This window comes from Dromiciops gliroides, chromosome 1, assembly GCF_019393635.1.
Source record: "Dromiciops gliroides isolate mDroGli1 chromosome 1, mDroGli1.pri, whole genome shotgun sequence".
Lineage (NCBI taxonomy): Eukaryota > Metazoa > Chordata > Mammalia > Microbiotheria > Microbiotheriidae > Dromiciops > Dromiciops gliroides.
The window spans coordinates 296,441,708-296,465,219 of record NC_057861.1 but is presented as its reverse complement, the minus strand read 5'-3'; the positions used below and the strand labels follow the sequence as shown (position 1 = coordinate 296,465,219).

The window sequence follows — 23,512 nt, the reverse complement described above, 5'->3', positions numbered from 1 at the left end:
ATCCTTCTTCCACATGACAGCCCTTCAATTTTTTCAAGACAACTATCCTGTCCCATTGGGTCTTCTCTCCTCTATAATAAATATGCCTGGTTCTTTCAACTGATTCTTGTATGATAAAACTCTTAGGAATAAATAAAGAAATAAGAGAACATATCACGGTCTCAGGTTGTATGAATTCCCATAGTTGCGAATAATGCTTGATTATTTTTCATAGTAAATGAAAGAAATTATCATTATGCTATTGACAAATGTCACCTTTAAAATTCTATTCTGATGTCTCATCATGGCATAGTGACATTGGGTTCTTAAAAATTATGCTAGAGAAACCTAAGCTCTTATAGGCCCTTCAAAGTTGGAAAGGCTTCAACTAAGGACCCAGTGATATACTGTATGTTTGTTGTCTGAAGACCAACCTAGCTCCATGAAGAAGATCAAACCTAAGATGATAAATCTAGGGGTTAGATATGGAGATTCATCAACTTATAAAAATTGTTTCCTAAAATTTGAAGGATGTGCTATATACATCAGTGGAGGGAATTACCAGATCAATGAAATCACATATCTTTGAAGTACTGAGGAAGAATTATGAAACCTAATAGAGCAAAAAATACACACACACACACACACACATATACAAACATATGTATATGATCTATCATGTAGTTCAACACTTTATTTTATAGATAAGGAAACAGAGACTCAGAGAGGTTAAGTGATTTTTTTGAAGTCACACAGCTAACTAGTGGCAGAACTGGATCCTGGACCCAGATCCTGGACCCTGACTGCCATTTCACTTTTCTCTCCATCCAGCCACACTGACAGTCATTAGATGACTATTAGTCTACATAGTCTATTAAAGTCATTAGTACCCATTTCTTTCTCTCCTGGTTTCTATGGATATTATTTCTTGGGAGTTGGATTGTTCTTTTTGACTATGACATTATTTTTACTAATAATCATTTGAATATAATGTGGTTCCAGAAGGCATGTTGATTTTTTGTTGTGTTCTCACAGTCAGACTTTTTTTCAAACCTTGTACATATACTATGATATATACATGTACTTGTGATTAGTTTTAATGGGACTAGTTTTTTAATAATGCCACTCCACATTTATTTTTTTTCATTGTCTAAGAAATAGTCAGCTTAACCTTCTCATTTACTATGCTCTTTAGCGCTTAAGTTCTCTTCCTTGCACAGTGACACAATCTGTATTATGTTTTGCCCAGATGTGAAAGCAGTCTTTTCCTCTTAATGGAGCTATTTAGGTTTCAATCACTAAAAGTCCTTAACTTATTTACATAATTACATCCTGATTTGTCCTTATTTTAAGAGTCAAAAACTTAATTGGCAGGCTGTTTGCCAAAATGTATTTTTCTTTCCTTTAAATAAAACACTCCCTGGACTCTGTTTTCTTTCTTACTTACAAAAATAAATCTATAAGAAATATGTTGATAGAAAGTAGTATGTCATAAAAGACAAAGATTTGACCTCAGTGTCATTAATAACTGGGTTCAACATCTGCCTTTGCCATATATACCGGCTGTGTGGGCAAGTCATGTCACTTAACATCACTGACCATGGGCAAACAAGTTACTTAAGGAGGTCCTTTACAGATACTGATTGCTCTGGGACCTTGATTAATTGTGTAGACCTCTCAGTAGTCACTAATGCCAATGGCAAGTTAATGATGAATGCTATAGAGGCCAGCTTTAGATCCCTGATCCTGAAATCTGATAATCTGATCTCTGAGTGATCTCACTTTAGGAAACTCTCTTAGACTGTAAATTGCAAAGCAGGTCCCAATCTGCATTAGTAGAGGGAGTTTTCTTACTGAGAAATTTTTATACCAATAAAATCCCAAGTCTAAACCAAAAAAGAAAAAAAAATGTTAAATTGATAAATACTTTAAATAAGAAATCATTTGCATACTCTGAATGGTGAGAAGGTTTCAGATGATAGAATTTCTGAAGACACTGACATTTACAGTGGACTAGGCTCTAATTTCCACTTTGTTGTGTTACTAACCTCATCAAAATCATCAATGAATCCAACTCGCTGAGAAAATGCTTCTGAGATTTCCTGGGCGATATCTTGCTGTTCTGTAATCTCTTGCATCAGATCATCTATTTTGTTAATGTCCCTAGGGAAATAATTTTTATTGAGATATTTTGAGTTTTCAGCTTAAAATCATGAATTTAAACATAACTCCACATGAAAAATGAACCCATTTACTGTAAAGTATGCTAATTCACCAATCCCCTGCAGAGAAGAGCATATAAATAATGCTGATTTTTATAAAATCAACTTTTTAAATATTTGGATTATAAAAGAAAAACTTTGCCTGCACAAGTATAAATACTACCCAAATGGCCTCTGCATTTGGGGAATAGAGTCATATAGGGATTGAAGAAAGAAAAAAAGATTCTTCTGATAAAGATCAATTTATTTTGTAGTTAACACAAAGCAAGACATCCTTTCTATAGTTTGATTGGGGAGGCAAAGGGGGGAAATTTTAAATATGAACCATTTATGACAAGATATCATTTTGATAACTCCCAGAAGAATCCAGCTTTTTGTTGGATTGTTGCTATAGGTTAGCAGGTACCATTCCATTTAAGTGACATCATAAGTAGCAGTTCTTGATACTCATTACCAGAAATCGGCCACTAATAGAAACATATGGGACAAGTGTAAGCGTGTCCTTTACAGATACTGATTGCTCTGGGACCTTGGTTAATTGTGTAGGCCTCTAAGTAGTCACTTATGCCAGTGGCAAGTTAATGATGAATGCTATAGAGGCCAGCTTTAGATCCATGATCCTGAAATCTGATGATCTGATCTCTGAAGGACCTCAGAATTTATAATACAAGCATTCAAAGGCCCAGAGTGCTAGGGTTTATAGTGGATCGGGACACATAATATGGTAAGGGCTCTCCAGTACCAAGGAGATTGGCAACCTGAAGCCTGACACTCATCTAAATTCTATGGATCCCAAATTAATTCGGCACAACCCTTGATGTGAGTCATGTAGTTGGCAAACCTAAGCCAGTCTAGGAGTTAGATGATTTTTTAAAAATCAACTAATTGTATGTAAAAGGGAAGTGATTAATCTTCTCATCCAATAGTTCTTAGTAAGCTTACCCCAGGAGTACTGTTGTGCTCAGATATATTAACAGATACTGCCCCAAATTCCTAATGTAAAAATTAATTGCAATAGTCCCAGTTTCTGGGGTTGTTATAAAAATGTTTGGGAATAACCATGGGGAGAGCGTGGGAAGTGGAGACAGGAAGGGGATAACATTTGACTCAGGAGATGAATTAAAATACAGAGGGCAATGGGGCAACTAGGTGGCACAGTAGATAGAGCACTGGCCCTGGAGTCAGGAAGGCCTGAGTTCAAATCCAGCCCTAGACACTTAACACTTACTAGCTGTGTGAACCTGGGCAAGTCACTTAACCCCAATTGCCTCACCAAAAAAAATAGAGGGCAATCTGGGGCAATACTAAGTTTGGGCGTTGTCAGGGAAGAAGTGGAAGCTAGTTGTCATCTGTAATTGCAATATTTCTAATTATAGGATCTATTTTAGAATACAGGCAGGATGTACAAGTGTCATTAGGAGAGTCTCACTTTGACAAGTAGAATGTTCTCTCCCTGGTTTTCAAAATGGCAAGTCAAACTGATTGATAAGGAAGTTACCATGTCTAACCATGGGTAGATCCCAAACTTCCCTTTTCTCTGCCCTTCCCCGACTTTGTGGTACCAAAAGTACTTTCTCTCAGGTAGCCAATTCTCTGGACTCTCTCCAGCCTGCCTCACCATCAAAATATGCTCTGAAAAAAAGGAAGGATTTAACTCACATCCCAGTATGAATTTAAATGAATGTGCTACTTCTTTCAATATTTAGATTTTAAAGTTTATCTGTAATTACAAAAATTTTCCCCATTGGTCAAAGTCATTTCAGCAAAGCGAAGCAGAGTAGAATAATCCTGGCCTCTGAAATCATACCATATAATAGGAAACTTTCTAATCCACCCAGGCATGATAGGAGCCCCGAAAGCTGTTATTCCCCTCAACACCCACCCCTGCCCCAATAGAGTATCCAATTCAGGATATACTACACTGGATTTATTGGAGAACACACCAGATCATCACAGCACAAACGAAACTCATTCTGCTTCAAGTCAGCCACTTGTTTCTTCCTAAGAATACTTTCCAGAGGAGGAATTGCTGACTGAGAAAGAAAACCAAAACCACTCACATATTTTCATGAACTGCTTTCATGGCTTTTGCAGCTAAGCCCATGTTCTTTAACACTTCTGTGTTGGTATGGGAATTTTCCAGGGCTTCTCTCTGGAACTCAATGGTGGAAAGTGTGCCATCAATCTGAGTCAACTGTTTCTCAAACCTCTTCTTTCTCTTTAGTGCCTGTAATGCCGCTAGGCAAATAAGAAGTCAAGTTTAGAAAGCCAGAGGCCAATTCATCCATTCAACAACTATGTATTGGGTGCTTACTCAGTGCTCAGCGTGGTGGATTCAGCAACTGGAAGATAAAAACATTTGAAAATAAAACTTGTCTTTTCTACCATATCTTTCATTCCAAAGGGATAGAGACTGGAACCTTTAATTTTATCAGTAGAAGAAAGTCTCAGATGAGGAAATTCACTCTATCAATGCAGGTTTCAAAGACAGGACTTGGGTCATGTCTTTCTGGTTCTGAGAGTGGCTCTCCATATGCCTTTCATAGGATTCATCCATTTTATAGTATTGTAGACTTAGAGTTGGAAAGGGACATCTAGTTCTATTCATTAATTTTTTAGGTGAGGAAACTGAGGTCCAGGGAGGCTAAGTGACTTGCCCCATATCACACAGGGAGTAGGTGGTATCGCTAAGGTTCAAACTCATGCTCCATGACTTCAGATCCAGGATTCTCTGCACCACACTATGCTTCCTCTTTCTCCTCTGCCTTTATTCACACTATTCTTGCAAAGAACAAGCAAATAAAAACAAAAGACAAGGAAGCAAGCTTCTTTTCCCATTAAAGACACAAAGGAAAGCAAACTGCATAGCCCATAGACTTTATCATGGTTCCATCAATGCAGATATTCCCTCCACTAATGCATATCACAACCCTTCTTTGCCTTGGTAGACCATCTTTCTTGACTTTCTGTAACCAAAAAATGTTAACACCTGATGACCAACAATCAGCTCCTCTGAAATTGGCTAAGCTAGTAGCCAACATTAGACTATAGACATACTTATAGACTTGAAATCTATAGATACTTAAAGACTTGAAGCCTATAGATAAGAGCTTTCCAGCAGGTGAGGCCTACCAAACTTGCGCTCTCTGGGCATAGTTTTTGAGAACCCAAGATCACCACTACTCTATGAAATTCGTGAAAGATTTCATTTTATACTGAAATATTTCTAATTGCTGCCCTTTCCTAGAATAGTTAGAGCTATTCATAGAGAGTGGATTGTGGAAGAATATAAGTATGAAAACAACTGGAAAGTAATAACAGACTGTTGTGAATCCCATAATGGACTTGTTTTGTTAAATTGTGTGGTTTCACTGCTAGCTCTGTAAAATAATTCCAATGGAAAGATATTTGACTGACCACTGGAGAAGGATGATAAATGAATGAATGAGAATTTAAGGGACAGAAATGAAGATAAGAGTATAGAGTGTGTGCTAGATAAGAAGAATTCCCTTTCTATATCCAATTAAATTTTTTTTTTTTGGTGGGGCAATGAGGGTCAAGTGGCTTTCCCAGGGTCACACAGCTAGTGTTAAGTGGCTGAGGCTGGATTTGCACTCAGGTCCTCCTGACTCCAGGGCCGGTGCTCTATCTACTGTGCCACCTAGCTGCTCTGAATTAATTTTTTTTAATCCTCTGTATTTTATTTTATTTTAGGCAGGGCAATGGAGGTTAAGTGACTTTCTCAGGGTCACACTACTAGTAAGTGTCAAGTGTCTGAGGCCAAATTTGAACTCAGGTCCTCCTGAATCCAGGGCTGGTGCTTTATCCACTGCACCACCTAGAGCCCCCCAATTAATTTTTTTAAATCCTTAGACCTTCTCAAGTTTTCTAAGTACATGATACACATCTAGAGTCCTGTAAAGAATTTGGAGAAAATGTGGCCAGAACTGGAAATGTAACGGAATAAATGTTGGGAGGAAAAGGATAGAAATTACTACAATGTGTCCCAGATCAGTCAGTCAACAATCATTTATTAAATGTTTACTTTGTGTAAGGCACTAGAGATAAAAAGAAAGGCTAAAATATAGATCCTGATCCCAAGGAGCAGCCATTCTCTTGAGGGAGAGAGCATGTAAACAACTATGTACATACAAGGCACACATAGTATAAAATGGGAAGCAGTTTCATAGGTGAGGCTTTGGGTAAAGGAGTTGGGGAGAAAGGATAACCTTCTTGAAGAAGACAGGATTTCAAGTGAGTCTTGAAGGAAATCAGAGGAAAGAGATACAGTGAAGAAACAGGAAAAAAGATAGCTACTGCAATCCATCTAAGATTTAATGAGACTTCACAGAAGAATGAGACCTGCCATTCTATGATGAAACCAAGTTCTTCCTGATTCTGAGGCCTGTCCTCTATCCACTATTTCCTTAAATGTACCAAATAAAAGTCTTTTGTTTTCATCACAGAATGCCTCAGACGTCTTAGTGATCCCAGGCCACTATATAAGATGAAAAGTTTGCTGAACAGTTGTCATATTTGTTGGGAGGAATTTCTTCACTAGGACTTCCCTAAACTAAAGAAATCAGTCTTGATTATTTTATGGAAGATTATGTGGTTTAAGTGGATATATCCAAGACTAGGAACATGGAGAAGGATCAAAGAATCATAGATTTAGATCTGTAAGGGATATTAATGGTCATGAAGTCCAATCCCCTCATTTTACACATGAGGAAACTGAGGCACAGCAAGACTAAATGTGCTTAGTCTTGTGACCTGTCCAGGCAGGGTCACACTGACTTAGGCAGAATTTGAGTGTTGGTATTTTGGATTTTAAGTGCAATGTCTTATTTACTACCTTATAATATAATAATCATAGCATATAACATAAATAAAATAATATAATAATAGCACTTATTTAAGGTTTACAGAGTGTTTTACAAATTCATGTCTCATTTTATCTTCACAACTGCCCTAGGAGATAGGTGCTATTATTATTATTCCCATTGTATAGGTGAGAAAACTGGGGCAGGCAGAAGTTGTGACTTGCCCAGGGTCATAGAGTTAGTGGGGATCTGAGGCTGGCTTTGAAGTCAGGACTTCCTGACTCCAGCCCTCTCTCATTGTGCCATCTAGGTGCTATCACAAGAAGGACACTGGGACAGCAGCTGACACATACAAAACTGCAACAGGGAAGAACTACAACTAGGGATGGTCAATGGTCCTGTAAGAGTGAAGTTTATGCATCATTACACCAAGTTCTTGCCATCCCTCCCAAATTATTAATCCATATAACAGAGCAATTAAGGAATGCTGAAGACCCAAATGCATTTTGGGGTCTCCTTCATGGATGATTGCTCTTCTACTTCTGATGTCAGGCACAAGGCATTAAGTGATCCTGGTTGGAAGATAAAAGTTGCTTGCATGGAAGTTTCCAGGCAAAGGAGTTTCCAGCAAATTGAGATGGTGCCAGCAGGAGAAAGGGAGATGTCTAAAGCAGAGATAGCTTGTTGTAAGAAAAACTAGGCCTCCAGAATCAGAGGTTTTAAGATGACCATGTTGACCTTGGTAAGAAATATTAATATTGTCTTAAAAACAAAAGGAAAAGATGCACCCCCTCTACCATCCCAAAAAAGAAAAAAAATCTTTCTAGAATGTGTTCTGGATTCCATTCAGACAAAACCCAGACTCCTAGGTCTTCTATATATTTATATACAATAATATATTAAGTCAATATTCTAGAATAGATATTAAAAGAGATAAAATATAAATGAATATATTTATATAGATATTAAGGATATTTATATAAATAAAAATATAAATCAGAAAATGGTTACATACAGTCATAAGATCTTAGCATTAGAAAGGATCTTAGAGGTCATCTAATTATCTAGACTAACCTTCCACCCCATGCAAGAATTTCCTCTACAGTATCTGACAGATGATCATCTATCTTTTGACTGAAACTAATAAGGCTCCACATAATATAGATGGAACCAGGAGCCTGTGGTAAAACATATGGAGTTGAAAAAGTCAGTCTTTTATTTATTTATTTATTCATTCATTCATTCATTCATTTATTCATTTATTTATTTATTTTGCAGGGCAATGAGTATTAAGTGACTGGCCCAGGGTCACACAGCTAGTAAGTGTCAAGTGTCTGAAGCCAGATTTTAACTCAGGTCCTCCTGAATCTAGGGCCAGTGCTTTATCCACTGGGCCACCTAGCTGCCCCCAAAAAGTCTGTCTTTAAATGTCTGCCATTTTTCTTTTCACCCTTCCTAACTCCCACTTCCTTAAAGCCCTAAAGCTGAGCCCTGGCTCCTCAGGGGCCCCCACTCTCTTGAGATCTGCCCTCCCTAATATTGGGAATGTCCAATGCCCAGAATCCTTTTGGACCCCTCCTTGTCCTATGAAAATTTAGCTGTATTGTGTTCTATTACCTCCAAACCTTGTTTCTGCTAGTCATCAGCTGGTCAATTAATAAAATATTAAAAGTTTAAGGTGGTTTGATGCATTAAACCCTTCAAATAATTAGTTAGGAAGGCAGTATTATATGGTGGAAGTCAGAGACCTGACTTTCAATCCTGCTTCTACCACATACAATCTGTTTTAACTTTGGCCAAAGTATTTAACTTCTTAGTCTCAGTTTCCTCATCTGTAATAATATACTACTTACCTCATAGATTTTCTGTGAGGATCAAATGAAATACTATATGTGTGTAATACACTCTATAACAGTTAACTATTATTTAATATTTACATTTTAGAAAAGGCTACAGTGTTTTAACTAAAAATAATCAAATCAGTAATTCAAAGATTTTAAGCAAAGGAAGAAAGATAATAGGATAAATATTCTGAGATAAGTGGGCCTTTCCCAGAATTCTTCATATCAGCTTACAGAAGCAGTTGCCTGTGCATCAAGAAAGCCCTAGGTAACCATTTATATAAACAAGAAACTATCTTTGACCTAACCTATAGCAAAATGTAATTTGGAAACATACTACTTTGAGACTTCCCTGCACAGCACAAAGAAGCTGTCAATCTAAAATATAAAGCCAGTAATATAAAATAAACTGTAACTTCAGAAATTGCAATAATCTACAAAAGGATAATCTTCTGTAAACAGAAAAGTGACTGATAGTCATGAATGAATCTAGAAAACAGAGAACTGGATTGTTTAAGAGCATGTCAGTTTATATTCACCACTCTCTAGCAGAGAAAGAGAACGTACTGGGATGACACAAAAATTCTGATTTGCTGCAAAGATATACTCTATTATCAGAAACTACTAGAGCTTGAATGAGCTTAAAACCATTTCATTTTCCTTTCTTCGTGAACATTTACCAAAGAACATTTTTATTGTTCATTAAATTTCTCTATCTGCACCTCTGATATTTTGTGTCACGTGACCGTTGGTACTCAGCAGTGATGGCACTGAAGTGTAAATACAGTAGTCCATATCTATAAGCATCTTTCCTTAGGCTTACATTCCCAAAGTCACTGTAACAATTATCTAGAAAAGGAATGCAATGTCTGCATCACCCACCAGGTGGTGCTCTATATGAGTTTGTGACTATTGATCCACAATCCCAAACCTAAAGTGACAGCAACAGGATCTTGCTGCCCCTGTCACAGCTTCATGACAAGGAAGTCAGAAATATCAAGGGCAACAGGAGGAAACTAGGGATTCTAAGAGGTCCAGCTGAGGAGGAAGAGAGCCTTAGAAGAATGGTGCACAACCTGTACAAAGACATGAAAGAAGAAAAATGGAGAAGATTCTGGTAAATGGTGGAATAAAACAGAAAATACTGGGCTCTCCAAATTTCTCTGACAAACAAGATAAAATATTGCTGCAAAGTAAACTGTAAGCAGCAGAAATGATTAAAAGCTTGGGTAGGGGAGCAGCTAGGTGGCGCAGTGGATAAAGCACTGGCCCTGGAGTCAGAAGGACCTGAGTTCAAATCCGGCCTCAGACACTTGACACTTACAAGTCACTTAACCCCCATTGCCCCACAAAAAAAAAAAAAAAAGCTGGGGGTAAAGCAGTTGTCCTCCTAAGACAATTTGAGGTTTGGCCTAAATGAAGTGAAAACTTCCACAGGAGACTTTGCTAAATCTACAAACACAAGCCCTGGTTGGGAGACAGACCCACCTTACAGACAGTGTGGGAATCAAACAGCTGAGTAGAGATAGACTAAAGTACTCTCTGCTGTTGTGGGATGCCAGGCCCATGTGTGCTGACTGGATGCAATTCAAGGGGAGGAGGAATGAGTACATACCCAGTGAGTGCAGTAGCAGAGGGGAGGTGACCCTGCTGACTATAAACACTTGCAGGAGAATGGAGTCCCTGGTTTCAGTTCCAGGGCAGAAGGGAGAGCTGAAGTTCACAGCCACAAGAGTGATTACAGGGAACAAAAGCATTTGCAGTGACAACACAGCTTGGAACCCTAGCCTTGGCTCAAGGACAGGGAGGAGTGCCCATGGTTGAGCCCCTAGACAATGCCTAGAAAATAACTGTATGAAAAAATTGAAGCCTGAGGTATCACCCCCCACACCTCAGGACTAAAACCTGACTAAAACAATAAAAAATGATGAGTAAGCAAAGGAGAAAGAACCCAACCATAGATAGCTACCATAGGGATAGAGAAGATCTGGGTTCATACTCAGAAAAAAATAGTGAAATTTTAAAAAGTCACTTCTACTTCAAAGTAAAATAGTGAATGGTCACAAGCCCAAGAAGCATTTCTAGAAGAGATTTAAAAGGATTTTAAAAATCAAATAGGGAAGGTTGAGGGAAAATTAGGGAAAAGATAAGAGCAATCCAAGAAAATTATCATGTCAAACAATTGGAAAAAAGAGGTCCAAAAACTTAAGGAAGAAAATAACTCCTTAAAAACATAATTGAACAAGGGGAAACTAACAACACTATGAGACACAAAGAAATAATAAAACAAAATCCAAAGAAGAAAAATTGAAAAGAATATGAAACATCTCATTAGAAAAACAACTAATCCAAAGAAAAGACTGAAGAGAGAAAATACAAGAAAAAAGAGTGAAGGGCTTGAAACATTCTAAGAGCAAAGGATTTGCAAACAAGAATAACTTCTTACTCAGCAAAACTGAGTATAATCCTAAATGGAAAAAGAAAATGGACATTTAATGAATTGAAAGACTTTCAAGTATTTGTAACAAAAAGACCATCATAACTCAATGGATCCAAGAAAAACATATGGTCAACATTAAAGACCAATTATAAGGGACTGAAAAAGGTCAAACTGTTTTCTTCTTATGGGGAAAATGTTATTTATGCTCTTAAGAATGCTATCATTACTTTGGTAGTTTGAAAAAGCATATATAGAAGGCATGGGGTTGAGATGAGTATGACGGGATGATTCTTAAAATAGAATTGGGTACAGAGAGGTAAAATGGAGCAATTATCTCATACAAGCAAGGCATTAATGGAAGAACTATTGTAGTGGAAGCAAGTGGGGGTGGAGGGCTAGTATTTCTGGAAGCTTATTCTCATCAGACCTTAATTGAAGAGAGAAAAACATGTACATCTAAAAGGGTACAAAGTTCTAATGATTCTTTTTTTTTTTTTTGGTGGGGGAATGAGGGTTAAGTGACTTGCCCAGGGTCACACAGCTAGTAAAATGTCAACTGTCTGAGGCCAGATTTAAACTCAGGTCCTCCTGAATCCAGGGCTGGTGCTTTATCCACTGCACCACCTAGCTACCCTCCAAATATCCTTCCTAAAAGGAGTACAAAACAATTAGGAATATCTGTCACCACCCAAAAATACAATCAAGTGGAATGTCCAAATCCTTGCTCCTCCCAGTCTTGTCAAACTGGTTAAGGGACTATAGAAGTTCTGAGCCCAATTGTTATTCATTAACTAAAAGTTATTATAATTGTGTTCTAATTTCTTTTCAGCACTGTTTTCAAAAGCATGTGGTATTTTCTAGGAAGGGAACTAAAATTGTTTTCTTAACTTTAATTCTAAGTACTTTGCAAACTATGTCACATTTAAGTGTATGTATTAGTAGACAACATGCATCTTGAAACTTAAACCATGAGAGGAAAAGGTGAAAAAGTAATACCTAAGAATAGTTCCAACTTATATCACAATTCCTACAAAAAACAAATGATGTAGTACATATCATTTAAAACAATTGAGAAGCCAAACCTGCTCCCTAACAAACACTGAAATACAGGTGGACTATGCAAATATACCTGGTGTGGTTTTATAGAGATTTGGTCTGAGGACAATGTAATAGCTGGATGAGCAGAGCTGCTTTTCTGAGATTTAACTCTAGTCTGAGAATAGTGCTCTGTACATAATGGGTACTTAAGAAATCACTGAAACAACAAATGACACTGTTATTAAAAGGGAAAGAGAATAATATGTGTACCATAAATGAGGTAAGAAATATAATGCCTCCGGGGCAGCTAGGTGGCACAATGGATAGAGCACTGGCCCGGGAGTCAGGAGGACCTGAGTTCAAATCTGACCTCAGACTCTTAACACTTACTAGCTGTGTGACCCTGGGCAAGTCACTTAACTCCAATTGCCTTAAAAATATATATATAATGCCTCCTAGAGGCAAAGGCCAGGATGATAAGATTAGAAAATTGGGAAGATATTCTTGTAGGCAACAACAATTAACGACATTTATGCTCATATACAAGCAGGCTTAGAAAAATCAAAGTACAGTTGCTTAGAAGTTAAAACTAGAAATATGAACACAAATCTCTTTATTTGAACCAATCCCTAGTTCCCACTATGTGACAGGCTCCATGCTAAGTGCCAGGGTTACAAAGACAAAAGCAAAGCAGTCCTTGCCTGCCCTCAAGAAGCTGTCTTTACTAAAGACAACCTATACATATGAAGAAATATATAGAAAATACAAAAAAAGCAGATATTAATCTTGGAGGGGATGGCATCAGAAGGTGGGTGGGCTAGAAAATGGAATAAGGTGGAATTTTGCCTACATCTTGAAGTAAGCCAGGGTTTCCATGAGGAACAGTTGAGGGAGGAGAGAGAATTGCAAGTATGGGGCAAAACCAAACCAAACCAAACAAACAAACAAAAAAACCAACCAAGCATGGGGCACAACCAATACAAAGGCATGAAAAGAAATAGAGTATTGTGTGTGAGGAAAACTGAGTAGGCCTGTATACGTAGAGGTCCAGATTGTGAAGAGCTTCAAATTTCAAAAAGAGTAGTTTGCATTTGATCCTAGAAGTAATAGCGAACTACCAGATTTTAGTAAGTAATAGTGAATCCTTTAGGTGTCTCTGGGGAGGAGGGATTGAGGCAAGCATAGACTTGAGGTAGGAAGAACAAACAGGAGACTATTATAATAGTCCAAGGTGAGAAATGATGAGGGCCTGACCTAATATGATGAATGTTTGGGTGGCAAGAAGAAATACTGTGGAAATGGATGCAATAGTATGGCAATTGATTGTCTTTGTAGGGTAAGTAACAATGAGGATGACTCTAAGGTCACAAGCCGGGGTAACTAGGAATATGCTCTCTACACCAAAGCTTCTTAAACTGTGGGCTATGACCTCATATGGGATCGAGTAACTGAATGTGGGTGTCACGAAAAGTTTGGCAACAGTAAAAGGCTATGTATACCTATTTTATATGCCTATGTACCCAGAGTCATGTAAAATTTCTCAGGAGAAAAGGGATCGCGAGTAGAAAAAGTTTAAGAAACCCTGCTCTATAGCAACAAAGAAGTTTGAGAAAGACAGGTGGGTTTTAGGGGAAAGGTTGTTATTGTTGTTCAGTTGTGTCAGGACTTCCTGTAACTCCATTTTGGAGTTTTCTTGGCAAAGATACTGGAGTCGTTTGTTGTTTCCTTCTCCAGTTCATTTTACAGATGAGGAAACTGAGGTAAGCAGGGTCAAGGCACAGAGCTAGTAAGTTCCTGAGGTCAGATTTGAACTCATGAAGCTTAATCTCCTTGATTCCAAGCCCAGTGCTCTTATCTACCTCACTACCTAGCTGCCTCATAGGGAAAAAACACTGAGTTCAGTTTTGGAAAGGTTGAGTTTTAGATGACTTATAGCACTTCCAGTTTGAAATGTCTAAGTGTAGTGAATTCAGTTTTGTTTATGGATCAATCCCTCTTTGAGGAGAGGGTAATGGAATTAGGACAGTGAATATCACTCTCTATGTGCTACTGAATTTGGATGTACAGAACTGACTTTATTCAGGACCAGTCTTCTGCTGGCCACTTTGGTAGGTGAAGGCTACTCTACAACTTTATCTAAAAGTCTACAACTTTATCTAAAGTCTACAACTTTATCTAAGTACAATGTACTCCTTGGCCTGGATAGAGCCATTTGTTCCTTAATAGCTGTTTGCTTGGAGAGAGATCAGAAATGAGATTAATTGCTCCTAGGCTACAACTTACCTAAGTTTTGGAAATATTTGCTGCACCTGTTCAGACCTAGAGGAGTGATTTGTGACCATAGGACCTGGTTTCCTGATGAAACAATGACCAGCAATAGGAATTTTGTGTTATTTATCTTTTCAATTCCCCCAGTATCTAGACTGGACAGTGTTGTGAACATACAATTCAATTCATCCAACATTTACAAAGTGCTTGATGCTTTGTGTGTGTGTGTGTGTGTGTGTGTGTGTGTGTGTGTGTGTGTGTGTGTGTGTGTGTAGACCCCTGTGTTAGGTGCTATGAAAAAAAAAAGATTTAAAAAAAACAGTACCTGATCTCAATGGGTTTATATTATAATAAGGGAGGATGCAGCTTATAAACAGATAATTATAGTACAAGGTGGGGCATTATAAGAAAAATGAAGAGATCCTGACATAGTACTCTGGAAAAATTTGAGGAATTTGAGGAATCAAGGAAGATTTTATGTAGTAAGTTCTACCTGATGATACCATAGCCAAATTAGGAGAGGAGGGAATAGTTTACCTGTCAGATCTGTGGAGAGGGGAAGAATTTATGACAAAACATGAAATAGAGATCATTATGGAATGAAAAATGGATAATTTTGATTACATTAAATTAAAAAGGGGTTGCAGAAACAAGATCAATGGAATGAAGATTAGAAGGAAAGCAGAAAGTTGGAAAACAATTTTTGCAGCCAGTATTTCTGATAAAGGCCTCATATCTAAAATATAGAGAGACCTGAATCAAATTTATAAGAATACATGTCATTTCCCAATTAATAAATGGTCAAAGGATATAAACAGGCATTTTTCAGATGAAGAAATTAAGGTTATCAATAGTCACATGAAAAAATGTTCTAAATCACTATTGATTACAAAAATGTAAATTAAAACAACTTCGAGGTACCACATCATACCTATCAGATTGACTAACATGACAAAAAAGGAAAATGATAAATGTTGGAGATGTGGGAAAATTGGAATACTAATGCATTGTTGGTGGAGTTGTTACTGATCCAACCATTCTGGAGAGCAATTTGGAACTATAGCCAAAAGGCTATATAACTGTGCATACCCTTTGACCCAGCAAACCATTCCTAGGTCTGTATCCCAAAGAAATCATAAAAAGGGGGAAAGGACCCACATGTACAAAAATATTTAGAGCAAATTTTTTTTTTTTTAGTGAGGCAATTGGGGTTAAGTGACTTGCCCAGGGTCACACAGGTAGTAAGGGTTAAGTGTCTGAGGCTGGATTTGAACTCAGGTCCTCCTAACTCCAGGGCCGGTGCTCTATCCACTGCACCACCTATCTGCCCCTAGCAACTCTTTTTGTGCTGGCAAAGAATTAGAAATTGAGGGGATACTCATCAATTCAGGAATGGCTGAACAAGTTGTGGTATGTGAATGTAATGTGTAACGATTGGAATGATGCCACCTGCTGGAGACTTACTGTAGAAGAGTTCCGCCCATGAAACGAAGGTCTTTGAGGGCAAGACCAGGAGTCTTTTCTTTGGCGTCAGGAAGTGACGCGGACTAGTGGGAGGAGGAAGGAAGAGACTGGCACTCACTCTTGCGCTCTTTCCTTTGGACTCTGGTGGAGAGCGGAGCTAGAAATGTGCTCTCCCTTTAAAAGATAGGAATCTAGGCCTTTCTCTCTCTCTTTATCAAATTCTTATTCTCCTTAATAAACGCTTAAAAGTCTAACTCTTGCTAAAGCTTATAATTTATTGGCGACCACTCATTAGATATTTTAGACAGACTAGCTAGAATTTTAGCCCTTAACAAATGGAATACTACTGTGTTATAAGAAATGATGAGCAGGTGGATTTCAGAAAAACCTGGAAAGACTTACATGAATTGATGCTGAGTGAAGTGAGCAGAACTAGGAGAACTTTATACACAGTAACAACAACATTGTGTGATAATGAACTTATGATAGACTTAGCTCTTCTCAGTAATACACAGAGACAGAAACAGACAGAGAGACAGAGATAGAGATAGAGAGAGAGAGAGAGAGAGAGCGCCCCAAGGGGAAATTACCTGAAGTCTCTACTGTTGTAAAATGAGGGTAGAGATGAGATTGAGGTGTCAAATAGTCTGTATATCAGCTTCTTCTCAGAATATTTCTCTCCCTTAAGTGATACAGTTATCCAAGACAATTACAAATGACTCATGATAGAAAATGCTATCCACATACAGAGAAAGAAGTATGGAATAAATGAAGATTGAGGCATACCATTTACACTTTATTGTTGTTATTTGTTTTTTCTTTCTTGTAGTTTTTCCCTCTTGCTCTGATTTTTTTTCACAACCTGAATAATGTGGCAATATGTTTAACATGATTGTACTATATAACTTAGATAGCTTGCTATCTTGGGTTGGGGAGGGGTGAGGGGAGAGAGAGAAAAATTTAGAACGCAAAATCTTACAAAAATAAATTTTGAAAATCATCTTTACATGTAATAGGGGAAAAAATAAAATACTATTAAGTGTTGGGGCAGGGAGAAGTTCCATTTGAGCTTTGCAAAGAAAGAAGAAAAAAATGTCAACAGGTGGAAATGTAGAGGGAGGCTGGTAGGCAACCTGTATGAATGCACAGATATGACAAAGGCAGGAGGCCTTTTAGTAGCAGTCCAGGGGACTACTATAAAATGAAAGAGAATCATACAAAATCAAATTGGAAAGGTAGGTTTAAGATAATTGAATACAATTTTCAAAAATGGGCTTTTGGAATTTGTATTTTATCTTTTGGGAAATAGAGAGCCATTGAAGTTTTGAGGGTTTTTTAAAGAGGGGAATGGAATTATCAAACATGTGCAATAGAAGGCTTATTTTGGAACTGTCTGAAGAATAAAGTGAAGACTAGAGACAGGAAGACCACTTAGGAAACTAATACAAAAATAAATAAATAAATAAATAAATAAATAAATAGAACAGGTGACAAATGATAAGGACTTGAATGAAGATGGTAAAAGTGTAAGTGGACAGGAGAAAAAGGACATGAACAATAACGTAGAGGTAAAATATAAAGAACTTGGGAACTGATTTGGAAGTAACATTTTGACAAATGTCAAAGCTAACTGTCAAAATTTTGAACCTTGGTGACTGAGGGGACAATAGTATCATCAACAGAAAAAGGGAGAAGCAAGGATTGGGAGAAGCAAGATTAGGAAATGAGAAGGGAGGATCAGTTTTGGACATGTTGAGTTTGTGGCGTTTCTGGGACATACAAGTAGAGATGTCTATTAGGCCATTGGAAATATTCAATAGGAAGACTGGAGTTGTTGGGACTGAATTGGGAATCCTGATTAGGGATTTGTCTATCTAAAGGTCATATTGAACCCAGTAATACCACTACTGGGTCTGTGTCTCAAAGAGAACATAAAAAAGGGAAATACAAAAAAATTTATACAAAACTATTATACAAAAATATTTAAAGCAACTCTCTTTGTGGTGGTAAAGAATTGGAAATCAAGGGAATGACCATCAAATGGGGAATGGTTGAACAAATTGTGGTACATGAGTGTAATGGAATACTATTGTGCTATTAAGAAATGATGAGCAGGCAAATTTCAGAAAAACCTGGAAAGAATTAAGTGGACTGATGCTGAGTGAAGGGAGCAGAACCAGAAGAACAATGTGTACAGTAACAACAATGTGTGATGATCAACTGCGATAGATTTAGCTCTTCTCAGCAATGCAATGATCCAAGACAACTCCAAAGGACTCATGATAGAAAATGCTCTTCAGGGGCAGTTAGATGGCGCAGTGGATAAGCACCGGCCCTGGATTCAGGAGTACCTGAGTTCAAATCCGGCCTCAGACACTTACTAGCTGTGTGACCCTAGGCAAGTCACTTGACCCCAATTGCCTCACAAAAAAAAAAAAGAAAAAAAAAAAGAAAATGCTCTTCACATCCAGTAAAAACGAACTGTGGAATCTGAATGCAGATTGAATCATACTCTTTCTGCTTTTGTTTTGGTTTTTGGGTTTTGAGGTTTTTCCCTTTTCTTCTGATTCTTCTTTCACAACATGACTAATGCAGAAATGTTTAATATGATTCTACAAATATAACCTGTATCAGATTGCTTTCTGTCTTGGGGATGGAGAGGGAAGGGAGGAAGGGAGAAAAATTTGGAACTCAAAATCTTGGAGGAACAAAAGTTGAAAACTATCTTTACATGTAACTGGAAAATAATAAAATATTTTTATGATAAAAAAAGAAATAAAGGTCATATTGAATCCATGGGAGTAGATAAAGTTATCAGGTGAGAGAATATAAAGGGCAAGGGGCAAAGGGCAAAAGAAATACACACTTGAAAAGTGGGAAGGTAACAATGAATCTAAACATGATTGAGGGGCAGTCAAACAAACAAAAGGACTATAAGGGAATGGTGGCATGGAAGTCAAGACAAGAGACTCTGTGAGGTAGAAGTGGGTAATTAATAGTGTTAACTGCTATTTACAAATGGGAGACCTGGGTTTAAATCCTATTTACTATGTATGTAACCTAAGTAGGAAGTCACTTAATCTCTCAGGGTTTTGTCATTTTAAAAATTAGGACATTAAACAAGGTAATCACTAAGATCCCTTCAAGCTCTAAATCCAGTCATCTGGTTACTCTATCATTTAGTAATTAATTGGTGATTCTGTTATTTCAGAGCATTGTGACCTTTGAGAGAGAGGTTTCAGTAGAGCAGTGGAGTTGGAAATAAGACTACATAGGTAAATAAATGGCTACTTAGGAAGTGTATTTTTTGAGCACTGACTACTCTTTTTTTAGAAGTTTAGCTGTAAATATTCATTAGATTGTAAACTCTTAGAGTAGCAAGGACTATCTTTTTGCCTCTTTTTGTATTTTCAGCACTTAGCACAGTGACTGACACATAGTAGGTAGGCACTTAATAAATGTTTATTGATTGGTTTAAAAAGAGAAGAGATATAGGATAAAAGCTTGAGGAGGTTGCAAGATCATGGGAAGGTTTGTTTGTTTTGTTTTGTTTAGGATTTGGGAGATCTAACCATGTTTATAGGCAGTAGGAAAGGATCCAGATGAGAGAATAAAGATGATATATGGAGAGAGAATGATTTGGTGGAGCAAAGTTGATAGGTGCATATAGTATCAAGGGCATAAATAAAGGGGTTTACCAACTCAAGGAGGAAGACCAGTTCATTTTATGAAATTGTAGCAAAGAAAGAGAGAATAAGTGAGAACTTAAAGAGATTTTGAGGTATGGAGTGTGGGAGATGAGAGAATTCATGATAGATGGTCTTAATCCTCTCAGTAAAAAAAGAAAAAGGAAGGGTGTTGTCTACTTAGAGAGGGTTGGTAGTGGGCATGAAGGCTTAATAATATATTTTTTTTTTTAGTGAGGCAATTGGGGTTAAGTGACTTGCCCAGCCAGGGTCACACAACTAGTAAGTGTTAAGTGTCTGAGGTCGGACTGTCAAAGGGGGCAGCTAGGTGGCACAGTGGATAGAGCACCGGCCCTGGAGTCAGGAGGACCTGAGTTCGAATCCGACCTCAGACACTTAACACTTACTAGCTGTGTGACCCTGGCTGGGCAAGTCACTTAACCCCAATTGCCTCACTAAAAAAAAAAAAAGACTGTCAAAGATGAAGGAAAAGATCAATGGATAGCAGTGAGATTCCAGTTGAGTTTAGATAGCATAAATTTGTAGTTTATGTAATCTGAAGAGTTTATGGTTTCCCCTATATTTGAAGGTTCAGGACTAGAAACACAAAGACAATGGTTAGAGTGACCTGAGGATGGGAATTCACAGGATGAGAAGAGTAAAAGGATGAGGGAGCATGGAATTCAAAGAAAAGACAGCTCAATGAAAGGTAAGATTCTTTAAGGCAAGAACTTTTCCATTTCTGTCCTTGTATGCCAAAGCCCTCAGTATTTTTTTACAAGACACATAATTTGTCAATGTGGGGAGTTTTCTGAGGACCTTCTTCCCCCCAACATAGATTGTCACTTTCTTAGCAATTCCTGCTGGAGATGTGTAAAACACACAGTCCACAACACTTTCATGTGCTTCTGGGGCCAAATTAAAATGTAACTGGGAAATATTTAACACAATAAATAAAACATAAAATTACATAATGTTAATATTTAGGGCACCTACGTGGCCCTAAGTTCAAATCTGGCCACAGACATTTACTAGCTATCTGACCCTGGGGAAGTCACATTATCCTGTTTGCCTCAGTTTCCTCACCTATAAAGTGAACCAGAGAAGGAAATGACAAATTACTTCAGTATCTTTGCCAAAGAAAACCCCAAATGGGATCATAATGAACTGGACACAATTGAAAAAAACAACTTAACATCAACAACAACGTTAATATGTGATTTTCTAAGTCAATATGTCATGCACAGGGATCCTTATGTACAGTTTTGTGGCTCCCTTGTCCATTTGAGTTTGACACCACTGACCTGGTGGACTGAGTGGATTAGGGACTTGCTCACGATTATTAAACTTGTGCTAAAGTCAGGACTTGAACCCAATCTTTATTGACTCCAATGCCAGCTAGCTCTCTTTCCTCCATGCCATGATGCTTCTTACCTGTTATATAATGGAGGGTTAAGAAATGTTTGTTGATTGATTAACATTTTTGTAGAAGTAGTTATCTATAGAATCAAGACTGTGAAGAAAAGAAAATTAAGATGGAAAATGGGTGAGATTGAGATAAGTGTGTGTGATACAGGGACTAATATTTGCAATGAGGGGCATGGCAAGGTTCAGGAGAAGTGAGGTAGAAAGATAAATAGAAGAACAGAAGATTTTGAACAGAAAAGTAAATTTCAGAGTTATTTCAAAGTTCAGAGTCTTGGAAGTTTCAGACAATGGTTATATCTATGGATGGTTAAGGAAGAGTGATGATGACAATCAGTGGAGTTAAGGAAATTGATGAACTAGGAGTTCAGGGTATCAAAAGAGTTATTGATGAAAGGACTGAAGGCATCAAAGATAAGGACACGGGTTGGAGGAAAGGAAGACTGTGAGTCAGAAGCTGAAATCATTAACAAAGATGGGAAGATCAGTAAATGTCAAAGACAGGGGTATAAACAGAATAACATAATTGGATGACATGAACTTGAAAAGGGTAAAGGCTGCTAAGTGATGGTGGCAGAGCAAGGATCTGGAAGGGAAACAAGAAAAATATTGACTCCTTGCCCCTATAAGTTGAGGTGGGGACATGAGACAAAGCATAGCCAGTATTTAAAGAGGGTGGCAAGGAATGTTCATTTAATTGAATTATTAAAGTGAATGTGATGTCTTCAGGGTAGAGCCACATTTCAGGTAATAATTGCTGGTGAATGAATAAAACTGAATGACTGAGTGAGCATATGAGAATGGTGTGCCGTCTTCCATGTATGAAGCTGATAATACTGACCCATCAGCAGTATGACACATACTTTGAATTGTTTTTCCAGCAGTAATGAGAAATCAACTTTAAAAGCCTTCCTGAAGCTGTGTTCATCAGAGACAACCAACCACCTAATTATGCACCTCTCTTGATGTGACGAAGAAGGAAATTTCAAAAGGGAGATGTAATCCAAGCTGTCAGCTTGGTGTACTGCAATCTTCCAGTCTCCTATCCAGGATATTTTTTAGAGTGCTATTGGTCAGAGACACGGGGTTACTTGTTTCAACAAAGGGCCTACTGTCTTAGAAAGAGTGCAGGCAAGTCTAGACTTCATGTCTCACTGTGTAACAGCAGAAGTGTGTGTGTGTGTGTGTGTGTGTGTGTGTGTGTGTTTTAACCTCTGACAATAGTTCAGAGAACAATGCCCTTTATGTACTGGTGCCACAAGAAACAAATGATTCTTTATAATGATTCACTGCAGACAGTTGCTGTAACTTAAGCTACAAAACAACATTTTAATAACAATTAAAAGAGTGCTAGGTAAATATATGTGTATTAAGGGTTGTTAGAGTGGTGAGGCTTAAAATGCTTTTAGTATACTATTCTATCATGATAGTGGAGTTATAATAAATACAAACCAAGGTCTGTAGCAAAGAGATTGTTTAAGAAGCCTGACGTTGGTTCAGGGTCCTTTGCTCATATAACAAGATTTGCTTCTCTTGGAACTCAAAGGACTTGCTGTCAATTTATTTTGCATTTGTGGTATTATGATTGTTATAAATATTAAATCCATTCATTTTCTCACAGGCAAAATATACTGGTGACCATCTTATAGCATAAGCACGGACAGAACTGTTTTTGAAATGTGAAATGCAACATATCCTTAATTACCTATGACTGTGATAATGGAATCATCTATAAAGGAAGGGGCACTTAGTTCCAGATATGCCAAAAACTAGCTGTGTGACCTTGGAATCTCTCTGAGGTTTAGTGTCATTACTTGTCCTTCTGAATTCTCTCTGAGGCAGATAAGTGGCCATATGGATAATTGTGATTAGAGTCAGGAAGCCCTGAGTTCAAATTCTGAGTCAGATACTTACTACCTGTATGACCTTGAGCAAGTCACTAGACATCATATAGTCTCAGTTTCCCTCTCTGTAAAATGAAGATCAGATATTATGAGGATCAAATGAGATAACATTTATAAAGCAAGTTGTAGACCCCAAGATGCTATATAATGCTTGTTATTATTATTTCTGTTGTCTTAGGTCTGTGACTAGATGAAATGCCAAAAAGTAAGGGTGCCAATTAGAGCCCATATAATAAGACAAGGATTAAAATGATTATATCTGTTTATTTTTCAAAAAGATCTTATCATGGCCACAACATGTCATTTAAAGATCTTTAATGCAAATTTTTACAGAATTTCTGATTTTGAAAGGGCCTTAATGCCCATTTAGTCCAATTTATACCTGAAAAGGAATCCCTAATGTAACATGACCAATATGACTT

General features: G+C 37.5%; 1 protein-coding gene across 2 annotated transcripts in view; it reads right to left on the bottom strand.

Moving 5' to 3' along the window:
* Positions 1-23,512, bottom strand: part of CHMP4C (charged multivesicular body protein 4C) — a 42,873-nt gene that overhangs the window by 3,005 nt on the left and 16,356 nt on the right. Inside the window, exons 2-3 of one of the 2 annotated variants that reach the window (XM_043975887.1) lie at positions 4,262-4,439; positions 2,028-2,142 (exon numbers count right to left, since the gene is read on the bottom strand). In XM_043975887.1, the coding sequence (XP_043831822.1) occupies positions 2,028-2,142; positions 4,262-4,439 (293 nt within the window). The remainder of the gene's footprint in view (positions 1-2,027; positions 2,143-4,261; positions 4,440-23,512) is intronic. The other variant, XM_043975888.1, reaches the window with a different exon arrangement.